General features: G+C 37.4%; 1 protein-coding gene across 4 annotated transcripts in view; it reads right to left on the reverse strand.

Annotated features, from left to right (window-relative positions):
• The window catches only part of LOC114054305 (transmembrane protein 68), a 38841-nt gene that overhangs the window by 17805 nt on the left and 765 nt on the right, over positions 1 to 20271 (reverse strand). For 3 of the 4 annotated variants that reach the window (XM_027877521.1, XM_027877518.1, XM_027877519.1), the window contains exons 2-3: positions 17821 to 17875; positions 14192 to 14581 (exon numbers count right to left, since the gene is read on the reverse strand). In XM_027877521.1, the coding sequence (XP_027733322.1) occupies positions 14192 to 14516 (325 nt within the window). In that variant the 5' untranslated portion in view covers positions 14517 to 14581; positions 17821 to 17875. The remainder of the gene's footprint in view (positions 1 to 14191; positions 14582 to 17820; positions 17876 to 20271) is intronic. The other variant, XM_027877520.1, reaches the window with a different exon arrangement.

Below are 20271 nucleotides of genomic sequence, written 5' to 3' on the forward strand. Positions count from 1 at the left end.
TTCATTTAAACAAAAAGTCAAAAATTAGGTACAACTATATAAGAAGCTATTTATTTCAATAGTGCTGCAATGCATAATAACACCGTTAGTCTTCAAGGATCTCTAGTAGATTCAAAATATTGTCTGGTTGATTTTCCTAGCCAACATCAGAAGAAAAAAAAGAAGAATTTCCTTTATTCCTTAATGATTTTGCTTGCTGGAATCTCAATGACTTATCACTTGAAGATATTGGAAAATTGATACAAAGTAACATATCCTACCATTTTGCATTCTTGCCCACGGTAGTAGAGGTTTCCTATGAGTTCAGAGACAGAGAAAATGAGAAGACGTAATAGAGAAGAAATTATATCTAAACTATAGTTTCACTCCATCATTCAACTAATCCCATCTCAACTTCCTGGCAAGAGGCTTATACCCACTCTCAAACCCTTGAATTTTTTTCCCTTGTTAGTGTGAAACTATGAGTGTCAGGTAGATAAGAATAGTTACTATTTGTGAATCTCTTCCATCATCAGACATAAACTTTGCCACTAAATCTCTTCTTCAGCTTCCAAAGACAACTTAAGGGGGAAGGTGGACAAAAGAATAGGTGAGGTAGATCATTAAGCTGTTTTCCCTAACAATGTGCTTTTCAGACCTAAAAATGTTTGAAATTTAGAGCTGGAACCTCTGTATATGTGCCATTACATACAAAGAAATACAAGGAGGTATGATTCAATTCAGTAAGCATTCAAAAAGTGCCTACTGTATGCCAGACATTGTGCTAGGTGGTAGGGATAAAAGACAAAAATGGTCTCTGTCCTCAAGAGGTTTATGTTCTATAGTGGCAAACATGTCCTCAGGGTAAACAAACAAAAAATATATGCAAAGTGAATACAAACAATTTAGGGATGGGGTTAACAAGTTAGAGGATCAAGAAAAGTCTCTTGTAAGAGATGGCACATGAACAGACTTGAAAGAAACTATGAACTCTATAGCTCGTGGTAAGGAGGAAGCACTAGACAAAGTCTATACAAAGGTATGTGGGTAGCAATTGCAGAGAGGCATATTCATGTTTGATAAAAGGAAAAACTTCCTAACAAGGCTATTCATGGACTGACTCAACAACAACAATGATAAATAGTTTGCATTTCTGTAGCACTTTGAAGTTTGCTTTATATATTGTCTTTATATATTGTCTCCTTTGATTCTCACTATACTGCTGTAAGGTAGGTGCCTATTATCCCCATTTTACAGAAGAGGAAATTAAACATTAAGTGAGGAGTTCTTTCCAGACGTGGGTTGGACTAGAGGGTACTGAAGTACTTTCTAACCCATAACACTCAGTGAATGTATACAATGTATAACAAGTACTCTGGCTTTGCTCCAGTTTGGCTGGAGCTTGAAGAGTGCGTGAAAGGGTTTAATTCTCTAAGCCTGGAAAGGTAGGCTGGAAACACTGAAAAGAGACTTAAATGTCAAACAGGAGAATCTGAATTTTATGCTAGAGCAAACAGGGAGCCACTGAAGCTATCTTAACAGGGAATTAACTAAGTCAGACCTGTGCTTTAGGAACATCAATTTGGAAGCTATGTGGAAGGACTGAAGGACAGAGATGATCAAGAAGACTTGTTATAAGAGATTACAGTAACAGTAAAGTTAAGAGGTGAGAGCCTAATATGGGAAAATTGCCTGTGAGTGGTGCAAACGGGACAGATTAAAAAAAAGAGATGTTATTAGAGGTGGATTCAATAAGACTTGGCAAGTGATTGGATGAAGGGCCTGACGGACAGTGAAGAGCTGAGGATAACTCCAGGGGTGAGGGTTACAAAGGTTTTAGTGGAGGTTAAAACTAGGGATATAGTTTGGGGAAAGACAATGAGTTGTTTTGGATTCCACAAACATGTATTAAGTGTCTAGTATATCAGACAACTCAGCTATGTCCCAAGGATACAAAGAACCAAAGAAAAAATTATTCATCAGGAAGCCCCTGACATTTCTATACATTGAATTCTCTTCTCTATCGTAGCATAATATGATATTTTTGTGAATTCCTAATCTAGATGTCCAAGATAGGAGAAAGAAGGAAGAGCTGGGTTCTAATTTTTGCTCTTCCCCTGATTATATGACTTTGAACAACTCATTTAATCTTTTTGCTCTTCCATTTTTTAATGTTTAAAACAGAGGACACTAATACCCTTCAGAGAGGTAGTGAAATGAATGGTTTTATCTTCAGAAAAAGGCAATCTGCATTAGTTAATAGCAGCCGTGCTCTCTAATGACCTTATTAGGAAGAGAGATGGGAAATAATGGCTAAAAAAAAATGTAATGCAATCTGAAGTCACCATTTTGAAAAGAAATGTATTAATTAATGTGGATTGTTTTATAATACCTAGTTCTATTGCTACTGCACAACGTTTTTCCCTTCTTCATACATAGTTATCTGTGGGTCATTTTTGTTTCTTCCATTATAGCAGATCTAGAGACTTAATTAATTAATGATTATGAAACAGGTAAAGCTCTCTGAGTTCCCATAAAAGAAAAAAAAAATTATTACTTATATAGACATAACTTTCAACCTGTAAGAAAAAACAAAGCAAAATAAATATCAAAGCTGAAGTACCTTATTCCCCATTACCGACAATGGAGCAATATTAAGGAAGGCTATCAATAAATTAAAACTATTAATTTAATAAACTTAGCTTATCTGTTTTCCTCTTTAGTTGTTACAGAAAAAGCAGATTTTAAAAATGGGCAGTGTTTCCGATTCCGGGAGTCAAGATGGCAGTGTAAGAAGTAAGTCGCTTTCACCCTCCCTCACTGATCTCTGAAAGCCCAGAAAACATCAATCCAGGAAAAACCTTGGGCCAGAAAAAAGACAGGGCATAGCAGTCTTTGTAGTCCAGGAAGCTTAGGGGATTAATGGGAAAGGCCCTTCTCGCCTTTGAGGGAGGTAGAACAGTACAGGACCGGAGGCATCCCAGCAAGCCAGCAGCAAGCCCCACCTCAGCATTCCAGCGGGAGATCTTGAGACCCAGATTGTGAAGCAGGCAAGTGCCAACACCACGACCAACCCCACCTTGGCGGAGTCAAGATGGCAGAGCTCTCCCCCAAACTCCTCCAAATACCTATAAAAAATGGCTCTAAACAAATTCTAAAGCAGCAGAACCCACAAAAAGACAGAGTGAAACAAATTTCTAGCCCAAGACAACCTGGATGGTTGATCAGAAAGGCATATCGTGCCAAGCTGGGAGAAGAATGCAGTTTGGCGTGGGCACACAGGCCTCAGCAAACCTGGAGCAGGCCTCAGAGGACTGAATCACAGGCAGCTATGATGGTTTCCAGACTTCTCAACCCAATAATGCTAAAGACAACTTAGAAGGTCAGTAGGAAAAGTCTGTTTCTAAGGTGAGAGAGAGAAGCGCGAGGTCCCAGCCCCATTCCCCAAGCTCAACTTGGAGCGGCGGCTACCTCCTGAGCATCCAGCCCATAGACTGAGGGGGAATCAAGGGGTGATCAGAGGGAGATTGCAGGAATCTCTTTGCTGGTGCAGGATTCTCTTGCTTTGCCCCTGCTTGGATCTGGGTCACAGTTCTGGGTGGCAGTCCTGGGGCAAGGAGGAGTTCTGATGTGGTGGAGCTTGTAGTGGCAGTGGAGAGGAAGTCCTCCTCACAGTTCCAAGACAGAAAAGAGTGCTTGTGATCACTCACTGACCAGAGAACAGGCGAGCAAAGGTATAAACCCCTCGCCCTTGATCACAGAACCTTGGAAGAACTGAAAATTTACAGGTCCCTAGAGGTATCTCTGAAAACAGTTGCACAAAACCCCTTAAGCTTGGGACAGTACATTCTTCACACTGGAAACACACTCCTACCTTAACAAAGAGTTTAAAACTCAAGTAATTGGCTGGGATCATGAGCAAGCAGTGCAAAAAGAGTCAGACTATATTATCTTACTTTGGTGACAAAGAAGATCAAAACATACAACCAGAAGAAGACAACAAAGCCAAAGCTCCTACATCCAAAGCCTCCAAGAAAAATATGAATTGGTCCCAGGCCATGGAAGAGCCCAAAAAGGATTTTGAAAAGAAAGTAAGAGAACTAGGGGAAAAACTGAGAGTGATGCTTAAGGAGACTTGCCAAAAAAAAAAAAATACTGAAGAAAATAACACCCTAAAAAATAGCCTAACCCAAATGGCAAAAGAGGTCCAAAAAGCAAATGAGGAGAAGAATGCCCTAAAAAGCAAAATTGGCCAAATGGAAAAGGAAGTCCAAAAGCTTACTGAAGAAAATACCTCCTTAAAAATTAGAATGGAGCAATTGGAAGCTAGGGACAATTTGAGAAATCAAGGCACTGTAAAACTAATCCAAAAGAATGAAAAAATAGAAGAGAATGTGAAATATCTCATTGGAAAAACAACTGACCTGGAAAACAGATCCAGGAGAGAGACCTTAAAAATTATTGGACTATCTGAAAGCCAACATCAAAAAAAGAGCCTAGACAGCATCTTTCAAGAAATTATCAAGGAAAACTGCCCTGATATTTCAGAACCAGAGGGCAAAACAGAAATTGAAAGAATCCACCAATCACCTCCTGAAAGACATCCCCAAAGGAAAACTCCTAGGAATATTGAAGCCAAATTCCAGAGTTTCCAGGTCAAGGAGAAAATATCGCAGGCAGCCAGAATGAAACAATTCAAGTATTGTGGAAACACAGTCAGGATAACACAAGATTTAGCAGCTTCTACATTAAGGGACCAGAGGGCATGAAGTATGATATTTCGGAGGGCAAAGGAGATGGGATTACAACCAAGCATTACCTACCCAGCAAAACTGAGTATAATCCTTCAGGGTAAAAAATGATCATTCAATGAAACAGAGGACTTTCAAGCATTCCTGAGGAAAAGACCAGAGCTGAATATAAAATTTGACTTTCAAATACAAGGCTCAAGCGAAACATGGAAGAGGTAAACAGGAAAGAGAAATCATAAGAGACTTATTAAGGCTGAACTGTTTACATTCCTGTGTGGAAAGATGATATTTGTAACTCATGAGTCCTTTGTCAGTATTAGGGTAGTGGGAGGGAAAAAAACTTTTATGTATATATAGATAGACAGAGAGATAGATAGATAGAGAGCACAGGGTGAGTTGAAGATGAAGGGGCGATATCTGGAAAATAAAATTAAGGATGACAGAGGATTATACTGGGAGAAGGAAAAAGGGAGAAGTAGAATGAGGTAAATTATCTCACATGAAACAGATAAGAAAAGGCTTTTACAGTAGAAGGGAAATAGGGGAAGGTGAAAGGGAATGAGTGAATCTTACTCTCAAAGGATTTGGCTTAAGGAGGGAATAACATACACAATGGGGTATGGAAATCTATCTTACCCTACAGGAAAATAAGGGGGGAAGGGGACAAGAGAGCAGGGGGTTGATAGAGGGGAGGGCATATTGGGGGAGGGGATAATCAGAAGCAAACACTTCTGAGGAGGTACAGGGTCAAAAGAGAGAATAGAATAAATGGGGGGTAGGACAGGATGAAGGGAAATATACTTAGTTTTTTACAACATGACTACTATGGAAGTGTTTTGCACGACTACACATCTATAATCTGTATCGAGATGCTTGCCTTTTCAATGAGGGTGGGTGGGAAGGGAGGAAAGGAGAAAATTTGTAACCCAAAGTTCTAAAAACACGTTAAAAATTTTTTTTAAAAATTTTAAAAAAAAGAGAACTCTTTAAAAAGTATAATGGGCCAAATGATAAAGGAGGTACAAAATTTAATAGAAGAAAACAACTCATTAAGAATTAGAATGGGGCAAGTGGAAGCTAATGACTCTATGAGAGAGCAAGAATCAGTCAAAAAGAAACAAAAAAATGAAAAAATAGAAGAAAACGTAAAATACCTCATTGGTAAAACTGACCTGGAAAACAGATCCAGTAGAGACAATTTAAAAATTATTGGTCTACCTGAAAATCATGATGAAAAAAAGAGTCTGGACAACATCCTTCAAGTAATCATCAAAGAAAACTGCCCTGAGGTCCTAGAACCAGGCAGTAAATTAGTCATCAAATGAATCCACCAATCACCTCCTAAAAGAGATCTCAATTTGAAAACGCCAAAGAATACTGGAGCCAAATTTCAAAATTACCAGATCAAAGAGAAAATACTACAAGCAGCCAGAAAGAAACAATTTAAATATCATGGAACCACTGTCAGGATTACTGCAGGACCTTGCAGTGTCTACATTAAAAGATCAGAGGGCGTGGAATATGATATTACGTAAGGCAAAGGAGTTTGGATTACAACCAAGGATCAACTACCCAGTGAAACTGAGCATAATCTTTCAGGGGAGGAGATGGAAATTCAACAAACTAGGGGACTTCCAAACCTTCCTGATGAAAAGACCAGAGCTCAACCGAAAATCTGACCTTTAAATACAAGACTTAAGAGAGGCATAAAAAGGTAAAAGAGAAAGAAAAAACAATAACAACAACAACATATTATTATTAATACAAGCAAACTGTTCACATCCCTACAAGGGAAGATAACACTTGTAACTCTTGAGAACTGTAATGTTATTATGACATTTAAAAGGCGGTAAACTTAGACAAAGGATGTGGGTATAAGTTGACTTTGATGTGATGGTAAAAAAATCTAATTAAGTGGTGAAAAGGGATGTACTGTGAGAAGAGGGAAGGAGGAGGCAGACAAGGATAAATTACATCACATAAAAAAGCACAAAAACCAAATACAGTAGAGGGAAGGGAGGGAGGGAGATGAGCACTGTTTGAACCTTACTCTCATTAGATTTGGTTCAAAGAGGGAATAACAATCAGTTAAGTATAGAAATCTAATCTACTCTACCAAGAAGTAGGAGGGGAAAGGGAAGAGAAAAAGGAGGGGATGAATAGAAGGGAGGGAAGAAGTAGAAAGGGTAAAGGGGAAGAAAAGAGAGGAGGGTAATAGAAGGGAGGGCAGACTGAAGGAGGTGCTGGTCGAGAGCAAAACTCTATTGAGGAGGAAAAGGCAGAAAGGAGACAAAAAAGAATAACTGGTAAGAGAGGGGGGAGAGAATATGATGGAGAGGAAGACACAGATAGTAATCATAACTGTGAATGGGAATGGGATGAACTCTTCCATAAAATGGAAACAGATAGCAGAGTGGATTAAGAACCATAATCCTCTGCAATGTTTGATACTTACTTTGTTAGACTTAGCTCTTCTCAACAATGCAAGGATCTAAGACACCTCCAAAAGTCTCACGATGGAAAATGCTATCCACCTCCAGAGAAAGAACTATGGAGTTTCAATGCAGATTGAAGCACACTATTCACTCTTTTTTTTCTTCTGTTTTGTTTTGTTTTTCTTTCTTGTGGTTCCTCCTATTGGTTCTAATTCTTCTTTACAATATGACTAATGCGAAAATATGTTTAATAGGAATATATATGGAAAGCCTATATCAGATTGCAAGTCATCTTGGGGAGGGAGGCAGGAAGGGAAGGGGAGAAAATTTAAAACTCAAAAGCTTATGAAAGTGAATGTTGAAAACTAAAATAAATTAATTAATTTTTAAAAAGAATCATAATCCTACAATATGTTGTTTACAAGAAATACATTTGAAGCAGAGGGATATACACAGAGTAAAGGTAAAAGGCTGGAGCAGAACATATTATGCTTCAGCTGAAGTAAAAAAAAGCAGGGGTAGTAATCTTGATCTCAGACAAAGCAAAAGCAAAAACTTATCTAATTAAAAGAGATAAGGAAGGAAACTCCATCCTGGTAAAAAGTACTACAAATAATGAAGTAATATCATTACTAAATATATATGCACCAAGTGGAATAGCATCCAAATACTTAAAGGAAATTCAGGGAGATACAGGAAGAAACAGACAGCAAAACTATAATAGTGGGGGACCTCAACCTTCTCCTCTCAAAACTACATAAATCTAATCACAAAATAAACAAGAAAGAAGTTAAGGAGATCAATAGAATCTTAGAAAAGTTAAATACGATTGACCTCTGTAGAAAACGGAATGAGGACAGACAGACATATACCCTTTACTCAGTGGTACACGGCACCTACACAAAAATTCTCTAAGAAGCCTCAAACTACAGTGTGCTGAGGGGCAGCATCTCTGAGTCTGAAGCGACCTCAGACCTCAGAGGTCATCTAGTCCAACACACACCTCCAACCCATTCTAAAACATTCATAACAAGTGGGACTTTGTCTGAAGATCCTTAATGAGGGGGAACTATTACCTCCTGAGGTAAACAATTCTACTTCAAATCTCAATCTGCCTTTCCACAACATCTATAAAATACTACTTTTGCCATCTAAGACCAAGACTAACAAGTCTAAATATTCCTCCATCTGAAACTTCCTCAATATTTAACAATGGCCATCACATCCTCACTATGTCTTCCCTACTGAGGGCTAAAACATCCCCAGTTTCTTCAATTGATTTTCATATGGTATGAATGAGGCCTTTCACCACTATCCTAAGCCCCTTCTGTTTATGAATGAATGAATGAAAAAGAATTTATTAAGTGCTAACTATGTGCCAAGCACTGTGCTAAGCCCTGGGGATACAAACACAAAATCAAGACAGTCCAGGCCTCTGGGGCAGCTAGTGGCATTGTGGATTGAGCAATCCAGCTTCAGATACTTATTAACTGTGTGACTCTGTGCAAGTCATTTAACCTCCATTTGCCTCAGTCTCCTCATCTGTAAAAATGGGGATAACAATAAAACAAACAAGAAACAAAAAACATACTGCACAATGCTTAGCATATAGCAAACACTACAGAATTATTATCTTCCCTACAGGAACTTGCATTCTAATAGGGAAAGACAATACTATAAAGGGGATAGAGTTGTAAAGGGGAGGGAGTAGGGCTGAGAGTTTATGCCCCACAGCATTGTTTGTTCTTCTCAAAGTCCTTCCTAAAATGTGGTTCCCATAATTAAATGCTATTCCTGTTGTGGTCTGACCAGAGCAGAATATAATGTGGCTATTCACCTCCAAATCTTGAATCTTTTGTCTCTCAGTGCAGTGGGAGAATACATTGACTTCTTCTGGCCACATGTTAACTCCTTTTGAGCCTGTAAATCACAAAACTCTAAGATCTTTTTCAGTCAGTCAACCATTTGTTAAGTGTTTACTATGTGCCAAGCACTGTGCTGAGCACCGGATCCCTATACAAAGAAAGACAGTCTTCAAGGAGCTTACATTCAAATGGGAAAGATAAAACATAAATGGGAAGCAGAAGAGTGTGGGGAGCTAGGGAGGAGGAAGGAGGTATCCCACAGCAGGAGCAGGGAGCCCAAATCAGTAAAACAAGGAAGTGTCTGGTCTAGGCTTTTCCCCAGAAGGAAGGTTGCAGGAGGAATTCACAGATAGGAAAAAGGGCCTAAAGCTGGGTCAGGAAGCAGCTTAGGCTAAGTTCTAAGAATCAAGGATGGCTGGTCTGGGGCCCTTCCACAAAATGGAGGATGCACGAAGAATTCACCAATGGGAGAAGGGGCTCACTGGGACAGAGGGTACAGGCAGCTGAGATATGATGGCTAAATCCAGAGAATGACAGATAGCTAGTCTGGGTCTTTCCTCAAAATAAAGATTCTGAGAAGAACTTACCAGTGGGAGAAGGGGTAGACTGCTAATGAAGTTGTTAACTAATGAAGGGAGCTAGGCAGCAAAGAATGATTGTTAGACTTTAAATCAGGAAGACCTGAGTTCCAATCCTGCCTCAGACACTTATTTAGCAAGTCACTTAACCTCTCTTCATCTGCTTCCCCATCTGTAAAATAAGGATAATATTAGAACCTACTTCAAAGGTTTATTGTGAGGACAAAGTAAGATAAATGTGTAAAGCTCTTTGCAAACCTTATAGCGCTGTATTAGCTACTAATGAAACCACGTTGATTAAAACTTGATTAATCATGAAGGCTCCTGATAACCACTTCCTTTTGTAGATGCATACTTGCCATCCTATCAATACATTGTAGAATTTTGCTAGGAATTGAAGGCAAACTCACCACCCTACTCCACAGACTCTACTCTCTTCCCTTTTTTAAAAAAATCAGGAAAACATCTGCTTTTTTTTCTGATCATGTGGCTCCTCTCCCAGCTTTCATAATCTTTCAAAGATCATTGACAATGAGCAGTCATATCACTTATCAGTGATTTTGGTAAACTGGACATCATGGGTTTTGTGGTATGTGAGCTCATGTCTCCCTTGGACTATAAGCATTAGAGTTAAGTTGTTCCTTGTTTCACTGACCTTTGAAATATGATCCCTCCAGGAAAATAAGGGATCTTTTTCCCATATTTGGAAATAATTCTCTACTTTTATTCCAAGTTTCAAAATTTTTAAATAAAAGTTATTTGTCCAAGAAATTCTAAATTATTTATATGTGTACAAAAGATCATAAGATCATAGAAGTAAAGCCAGAAGAGACCCTTGAGATCACCCCTTAAGGTCCAACCCCTTAATTTTTTGGATGGTGAAATTGAAGCCCAGAGAAGGTAAGTGACATGCTGAGTCTCACAGGTGGTCAAGTACAGACCTTGAACTCAAACTAAGGTCTTCAGGCTCCAAATCCAGTATGGTTTCCACCACATCATACAAGTTGGGTTTTAGAAATATGCTGTGGAGTGCTGGAAGTATTAAATAATTTATCAGTTACAGCTGAAACTTCCTGCAATATGCCAAGTTGTCCAATATATCCTTATTCTTTGCTAGATTAGGGCTGCCTCATCCCAAAGTACTTGAGAGTTAAAATTGATAACCAGCAGTTACTTCGTTGTTCTAGATCATCACTCTTAGAATCCCTTCCCTCTGAAGCTATGATTCCAGGAGCCTCCCCTCTGCTCTCAGATGCAGTATTTTGGTTTGGTTAGGTCAGAGTATGGTGTGGGAACCAACAAACAAACTCAATGAAAGCCTTTAGGAATGAAAGGGTTTTTTTTTTTAAAGGTAAAAAATTAACTGTCAGAATTAAGGTTCATGCCAGAATTTTTAAGCAGGACTCTTAAGTTTCATTCTACATTTTCATGTACTCTCTCATTTTGAAGAGAAAAACGTTATTTGCTTCAGTGGACTAACATGCCTATCTTGACCATAAACCTTCTGAAGACATAGATAAATGCTTTCTAATTTTGTATCAGTGTCGTGCTCAGAGTAGATGAACAATAAATAATTTAATGAAGAATGGACTTTCAGAGGACCGCTGCTGCTGAAAATTTTTAAATTCATGTTTCATTTTCTTAACTAGAAGCATAAATGATATCATTTCTTGCCATTTACCATGTAAAGTGGATGAAATCTGTGGTTCAACCCAGATCCTCTACCTTTTATATAACTACAATATAAAATAACTGATTCTCATAATGATGGTCATGAGGCACAAGATCCTGAAATGTTTTACATATTATTGATGAAAGATGAAATGTTTAGCGGTTTTAATGCTGCATATTTTATTGTATTGAAACTACTAACAAGTAATAATCTATTGACAGAATAAATAAACTCTTAACTGTACTGTATAATTCAATTAATAAGAATATCCAACTTCTTTAACATTATAGAGACACTAAGGCCTGTATGGCCAAAGAAAATACAAATGGTATAAATCATCAAAGGGTCCTAAATTACCCAAAATGAGGGGCTTAAGTCACATAGAATCTAATTATTTAGGATCAGTACCTCTAAAAATCTTATTCAATATAATATATATTCAATATAACTATGCCTATAAAGAAGAGTAGTAATTTAACTAATTCACAGATATTTTGAAATGGATAAGAGTAATTTTTTCTAGTTTTACACATGTATAATATATGTACGTACATGTGTACACGTGTACATATATACATATGAAAGTATGATCAAAGACATCTAAGAATACTAGCTGCCTACTGTTGACAAATTTCAAATTAAACATATAACTCTGTACTAAGAAACTGAGTAACAGCTAGATAGAGAAGTGGATAAAATGCTGGACTTGGGCATCAGGAAGACCTGGGTTTGACTCTTATCTCGGAAACTAATAGCTATATGACACTGGCCAAATTACTTAACCTCTCTTCTTTGTACTTCAATTTCCTCATCTGCAAAATGAGAACTGATAGCCTCTAAGGTTCCTTCCAAATCTAAATATATGATCCTGTAAGGAAAATTTTTTTAAAAGCTATTCAATTACACAGAAAATAAGTGGGTTTTTTTTTAAAGCCATAATATAAGTACTTTGGTTTCAGAGTTGTAATTAAAGATGTACTATGCATATTATGTTGCATAGTACTTAAGAAAGACAAAGCAAAAAATTATACACGGCACATATGGTGAGCATAGAACAACAGTGAATTTTAACTAATTTGTGTCTTTCATAACATAGAACTCTATGGGGCATCAATAATAATCTAAAAGATTATAGAAAAGCATCAATTATAACCTAAATTTTGTGATACAATATGTATAAATAACTGAATCATTCTTGTCCAAGTTACAGTATTACATTAAAAACAAAAGAGGTAAGAAACATTATTTCATATTCTAATAAAATGTATTTATAAAACATCTGCTATAAAATTTTAATAATCCATCAAGAATGGGCTATATAATAATAATGAGCAACTATACATCACATTATTCTTCTCCTGATAGGGAGTATAATATTATAAAAAAGTGCATATTACAAATATACAGAAATTATATACACATAGTAAAATATAGCTCTTTATTGACTGAATTTAGATCAAATCATCTCTGAAATATAACTAAATAGAATAAATTATGATAACACAATTATTTTTAAAATTCAGCTGAAGCAGCAAGGCAACCTGAGTGAGAGACAGAAGGTGGCAGGTCTCAGGCAAATCAAACCACAGCCACTATCTTGACTAATACCTCCCCTTAGACTCCAAAGGAGATAGCCCAAGACTCTAATTCCAAAAGCCTCTATCTGTGTGACCCTGGGCAAGTCACTTAACTCCAAGTACCTGGCAAAAAAACAACAACAACAACAACACAAAAGCTCTGGCAAGGGCTACTGCCCTTACTTCCTTCAGATCATCAACCCTGCCTCTATCTCATCTCCAAATGCCATCATCCAAGGACTCAAACTTTACAGAAATGCAACTTTACAATTGCTTCTGAAGGCCCTGCAGCCCTGTCTCCTCAGCAACCAATTTTTTTTTTTTTGTATATGTCAATTGAGTACCACTGGGTTTGGCTTTGAAAACTAAACCTGGATTGGACCTCCAACAGAGCACACTGATCCAAATCATAACTCTCCGGGATATATGGTGTCAATTCCTAGTCATAACAGTCACCTCACTGGGTGCAAATATAAGCAACCTTATATTTCAATCACATGTGCTAGCAATGTCATTTCAAAATCTCTGCTTTGTCTAAAGTTCTTCCTGGAATATCCTAATTTATACAATGAGAAGTATTCATTTATAATCTTTCAATTCTCTGAATTTTTACACAAGTTAATAATAACAAAGAAAATCAATAAACAGCAAGCATTTGGCCAAGCAGAGGCAGTTAAAGTAGGTGATTAAGAATATTAACAATTCACTGATGACTTACACAAAAATTAAGCAAAAAACAAAACAAAACAAAAAACTTGAAGGTGAAAGTCTACACTATTACGTGACTTTGGTAACTGACTGAAAATAAGAATACATAATCTATCAAAATGTTTGTCTCTGAGTATATAAAGCTTCATGTAAAGAACATGGGGATGCACCCTGAATTGAATGTAATTGAAATGTTGATACTAAGGTATAATATTTTATTCAATACTACCTTTTAAAAAGATGCATTCAGGGAAAAAGTTAAATTTCTTTTAAATATGAAGTAAAAAGGAATAATAACATTGTCAAAGTATTCTCCAAACTGATTCAGTAATAACTTAACTTAATTTTCTCATCTTTAGGAAATTCTGCCATCTAAAGTACTGCCTTTTCATCTTGCTTGTATCGAAAACTAAGCTCAGTTTTTTAAAAGGATACGATAACTTAAGGAAAATTATTCCACATGAGACATATAAATTGCAAAGTACATGCAAAAAAAGAAAGAAAAATTTAAATCTCATCCCTCAAGTTTATAAGCATTCTCCTAATCACTGAAATGCAATGATAATATAGTTTCAGTCCAACATAAGCATACAAAAACTCGTAACAATGGAAGTAATCCTTCTTACCATGCCATACTGCTGCATGTCCATCCCATACTGTTGCTACAGTTTTCCTTGCACCATCCCATAAATTATGGGAATATGCTTCCTTTAGTACATTCTTCCTCTTGTAAATATGTAAGAAAATAATAGTAAGGTAGAGAAGAAAAATAGTAAAGTAAGGAAGTATCAAGACTATTAGAGGAGTAAATACCCATAGAAGATAGTTAATAAAATTCAAATAATCCTCTAATTGTTGAACATCAATCCATCCTTCCAATATGTGAACCAGACAAATAATATAGGGCATAGAATCCTGCCCTTCAGAACGAGTTTGATTTTTCTCTATCATTTTTCTTTGAGTAAAAATGATAAAGTCACTCTCTTCATAGTCACAGCAGTTTATGATTCTTGTACCTAAAAAGAAAAAGACGGGAAAGTTTTATTTTTCTTACAATTGAAAGACTCAATGATTTAGTCTCCTTAAGTACTAACCAAACAGTTTTACTTTCTTTGTGAGGACCAGGACTAATGATGGTGGAACTGATGGTAGACCATGTTAAAGACAGCATATGCTACTCTCCTACTCAAGAAGTTAATACCAGCTCAAATTCCACTGTTTGATTTTTTAAAGCTCTTTATAATCTGCCTATAACCAGATTTTTCCAAGCCTTTTGAACTTCATTCACCTTCACAAAATCAATTAACAGATCAACAAGCACTCATGAAGTGTCTACTTTGTCCCAGACACTCCACTAAGAGTTAATAAATGTTTGTTGACTTTAATTCTAAATGCTGGGACTACAAAGACAAAAGAAAAATAGGGCTGGACCACAAGGACCTTATAAGGAAGATAATATGTATGTAAAGTGTATACAGATTATATACAAAATAAATGCAAAATAATTTTTGGAGGGATGGTACCAACAGCTGGGGAAATCATGAAAGACTTCTGAGAGGTAGAGCTTTATCAGAGCCTTGAAGGAAATACAGGCTTCCCAGACCTAGAGGTGAGGAGAGAGTTCATTCCAGACACGGAGACAAATAATGAAAAGTCACAAAAATGGATGATGTTGCTTTGTGAGTGCAAACCAGTCAACAGGCCTACATGGTTGGTGGGTAGGCGGGGAGGAGGAAGTAGTAATGTGTTAGAAAACTGAAAAGACAGGCAGGGGCTCTGCTATAAAGGGATATAAATTACAAGAAATGAGCTTATATTTGATTGTACGGGTAATAGGGAGTCACTGGAGTTTACTGAGTATAGGGAGATGACTTGGACCAGCACTTTAAGAAAATGCTTTGTGGTTAAGGAAAGAATGGAATGAAGCAATGGAAGACCTAAGACAAGGAGTTCAATTAAGAAACTTAATAGTCTAGGAGAAAAGCAACAGGAGTCTAAACTAAGGCACTGGTTATATAAGTAAAGAAAAGGGGGTATGTGTGGCTAAGACATTGTGGAGACAGAAATGACAGGTCATGGCAACTGAGTGGATGTGTGGGATGAATAAGATGGAGGAATAACACCTAAGGTTGTGAACTTGGGTGACAAAAAAAATGATGGTACCTTTGATAGTAACAGGGAAGTTTGGAAGAGGGTTGTGTTTGTGGGGTAAAGATGAGTTCTGTTTTGGCTATGTTGAGTTTGAGGTACTCACAGGACTACCAGTCCAAAATGTCCAATAAGTAGCTGGTGATCCAGGGCTACAGCTCAGGAAAGAAAGAGAGAGAGAGAGACTAGGCCTGAATAGATAGATATGGGTATCACCTGCATAAAGATGATAGTTAAACCTATGGGGAGTAATGAAGCTACCAAGTGAAAGTGTAAAGAAACAAAAGAAAAGGACCCAGGACAATATATTGGGGTACACGACACAGATGATGATCCAACAAAGAAACCTGAGAAGAAGCAGTCAGACAGATAGGAGAATCAGGCGAGATAAGTGTCATGAAATCCCAAAGAGATTATGCAAGAGAAGATGGCTGACATAGTCAAATGCTGTAGAGATCAAAAAGGATGAGATTGGAACAGGTCATTAGATTTGATGAGAGATCTATGGCAACTTTAGAGAGATCAGTTTCAGTTGAGTGATGAAGTCAGAAGCTAGACTGCACAGGGTTTAGAAGAGGGCAATGAGAAAGGAGATGGAAGCATTCACAGAGTTTGGTTGAGAAGGAGAGGCTAGATAGTTGGACCTAGTGAGGTTTTGTTTTTTTTTAATTTTTGTTTTTTGCTTTTTTTTTAGGATAGGGGAAGATATATTTGTAGGCAACAGAGAAGGATCTGACAGAAATGAAGAGGATGAAGATTGGGGTATGGGGAGTAAGGGGGGGGGGAGAGAGAGAAGAAGGGCAAAAGAGGGAAAGAGGGGGGTGGGTGGACAATCTGCTGGAGAAGATACATACTCTACATTCCAGCCAAACTGGTTTTCTTACTATTCCTCATACATCTCCTGAGTCTGTTCCTTTGCACAGGCTGTCCTCCATGCTAGAAATGCATTCCTCACTTATACCTTTTAAAATTCCTAGCTTCCTTCAAAGCTCAGTCAGGTGCCACTTCCTACATAAGAGTCATCCTTATAGCCTATAATTAATAATGCCCTTCCTCCTGGAAACTAAATTGTATATATTTTGTATTCACTATTGTGCTTACTCATAGCTCTTCTCCCAGTGATATGCAAGCTCCTTAAAATCAAGGACTGTTTCATTTTTCCCTTTGTATTTCTTTTTTTCCCTTTGTATTTCCAGTGCCTACCACACAGCATATGCTTAATAAATATGTACTGATTAGTATTCGTAATACTGTTTAGTATTACAAACTGCAGAGTTAGAACTAAAAGGGCCATTAAAGGTCCTCTAGTCCAACCCTTTCCTGTTATAGATGAGAAAAATGAGGACCAGAGAGGTTACTTTCTCAAGGTCACACAGGGAGAAAGTGATGGAGACAAGATTTGTACCCAAGGCCTCTAACTACAAAGCCAGTGCTCTTTCCATTGCACTAAAGTGTGTCTCCATTATATTAGGAAAATCAGTCATAAAACATAAAAACTGAGAATTTAGAAAGTTAAATGACAGATTATCTAATCTTACTAATCTGACTTTAAAATCTTAAATTGAATCATATGGAGCTGGTATTCCTCTTCATCAATGAAAAGTGGTGTCTGAGTATTTAACATATAGAGGCTGCTGGCTAGGGTGCTAGAGTCAGGAAGACGTGTGTTCAAATCCTGCCTCAGACTCTCAGCTTTGTGACCCTGGGTCACTTAACTACTCAGCCTCAATTTCCTCATCTACAAAATGGGGCTAATAATAGTACCTACCTCACAAGGATGTTATGAGGATCAAATTGGATTGTACATGTAAAAATACTTTGTGAATCTCAAAGCACTACATAAATGTTAGTTATTATTATTCATTCTATTCTTCAGTCAATGAGGCTACCACATTTCTGCACATTATTTTCTTACAACTGAAAATGCCTCAGTTCTCTCCATCACTAATATGGAATCATAAATGTTAGTGATGTTACACACGCAAAGACATTGAAGTCTCAAGTCTGTAAGATTTTTCAGAAATTTCCAATTTGATCTCAATTTCTGGAGACATAAATGTACAATTTCTATATTAAACAAATCCATAACCAAAGTTAGTTGACTTGCCAGAAATCAGTCAAGGATGGTCTTGATCCAAGCTTCAATCTCAGAAATGAAAAATCTAGAAAAGATAACATGACAATGGAAGAAATATTTTAATATATAATTATAATTAAAATGTTCTAGGGGCAGGTAGGTGGTGCAGTGAATAGAGGTCTGGCCTTGGAGTCAGTAGGATGTGAGTTCAAATCCAGCCTCAGACATGTAACACTTATTAGCTGTGTGACCTTGGGCAAGTCACTTACCCCCAACTGCCTCACCAAAAAAAAAAAATGTTCTAGTACAACAAGCATTTCTAATCTACTTGTTTTCTCTTGTGTAGGTAGTTAGGGCACTCTTCTGAGTGATTATGAATTCCATTAAGGAGCTTATATAATGTTTCTTGCCTTAACTCAACTGTCCAGAAGATGCTATAAGAATCCTTAATAAAACTGTGTCAATTCACTTCAGGGTACAAATTCCTTAATATTGTACATACCCAATGCAGAATGCAGTGCTGTATATGTACAGATTCCATAAATGAAAAAGCACCAAATAAGATCCAGAACAGAGAAGGCCAACGAATCAAGGACTGCCTAGGTACTCCAGTTAAAATTGCTCTCAACACTTAATTGTCCATTGACAGAACACATGTGAGAGAACAACTGAGAGAATAAAAGCCTTTCAACTAGCAGGAAAACGGAGGACAGAAGAAGAATCTGAGACCTGAATGAAAGAAATATTGAGTCTGGAGAGGGAATCTAGTACCAAAGTTCAATTTTCAAGGAAAAAACATCACATAGTCCATAAAAAGTACTTGGATTTCACAGAGTAGAAATAAAAATCTTCAAGTATATGAAAATTGTTTTTCTAAGGCTAGAAGTGTTAGAAAACTATTTTCCCCTTTAAAAATTAATATTTTACTTGCTAGTCATTGGTAGTGCCTTTCAAACTTTTGGTGGGTAACTTGGATCACGCAGTTTTCTCTACGGCCAAGGTATACCAAAGGGAAGTATTTCTCTACCCTTAATATCCCAAGCTAGAAAGAACTAAACCTATGTATCCCAAAAGGCAGAAATCTCAAGCAGCATCAAGTAAGCAAATCCATACAGCTTTCTCTTCAGTATCTAAAATTGCCTTATTCTAATTGTACAGACAGAAGATTAGTGACCTGTGAGGGCACTGTAAAATGGTTCAACATAAGAAATTGGTATTTTATCTGTGGAAATGGCATTGAAGCAGCATGAACATCTGCTCTGCTGCTGCAACCCTAAGGACTATGAGACTTTTCCATCTGACTTACAGCTGAAACCTTCCCTATGTGTTGTCTCCCCTTTTAGAATGTGAGCTTCTTGAGAACAGGGAGAGTTTACTTTTCAATTTGTATCCCACAGTGCTTTGTACATTGTTGTTATTTTTCAGTCATGTCCAACTTCTTAAGCCCATGTGGGGTTTTCCTGGCATAGATACTGGAGTGGTTTATCATTTTCTTCTCCAGCCCATTTTACAGATGAGGAAACTAAGGCAAACAGGGTTAACTGACTTGCCCAGGGTCATACAACTAGTGTCTAAAGCCAGATTTGAACTCAAGAAGATGAGTCTTCCTGACTCCAGGCTCAGCACTCTATCCACTGAACTACTACTAGCTGTCCCACTTTGTACAACAGTAAGCACTTAATAAGTGCTTCATTCATGCGTTCATTCTAAGACCTCTTCCAGGTCTACAACTATGATCCTGTGAATCCTTCCTAATTACTGTTCTAATTACCCTATAACACTATTTCTTCTATTGTCTTAGTTGTCTTTTAGTTTTTTTTTTTTTTAAAGGCAATTGGGGTTAAATGACTTGCCCAGGATCACACAGCTAGTAAGTGTCAAGTGTTCTTAGTTGTCTTTTAGACTGTTCAGTTTTTACATAGAACTCCATAGGAATCAGATGTCAATCTCTGGGATGTTGCTATATGGCTGCAAGTCGTTGAACACTACATGCAACTAAGGTTTGACAATTTGTCAATGTGTCACCACCAATAAGCTTGTGAGGCTCACGGTGAGAAGAAGAAATGAACAGGTTGTACGTATCACATTACAATCAAGGAATTTCTCAGAATCGGAATAGGAGATACCATTGAAAAACAAAACAATCCACCTCTCAGCTCAGGGCATTCTCTCTAGCTGTCCCTCAAGCCTTTAACTCCTCTGCTCTGCCCACTGACCTCCCTGGTTTTCTTTAAGTACTAACTACAATCTCACCTACAGAAAGCCTTTCCCCAACTCCAGGCCGTGCCCTCTGTTAATCATCTCCTATTTATCTTACATATAGCCTGCTTTGTATATATTTGCTTGTACCTTCTCCTCCCCATTAGATTGTAACCTCCTTGACGTCTGGGGCTGTGTTTGGCCTCTTTTTGTATCCCTAATGCTTAGCACGGAGCCTGGCCCATAGCTGGCGCTTAACAATTTTTTTTTTTAAGTAATAAG

The sequence above is a fragment of the Vombatus ursinus genome, unplaced genomic scaffold (genome assembly GCF_900497805.2).
Source record: "Vombatus ursinus unplaced genomic scaffold, bare-nosed wombat genome assembly UNPS02014812.1, whole genome shotgun sequence".
Lineage (NCBI taxonomy): Eukaryota > Metazoa > Chordata > Mammalia > Diprotodontia > Vombatidae > Vombatus > Vombatus ursinus.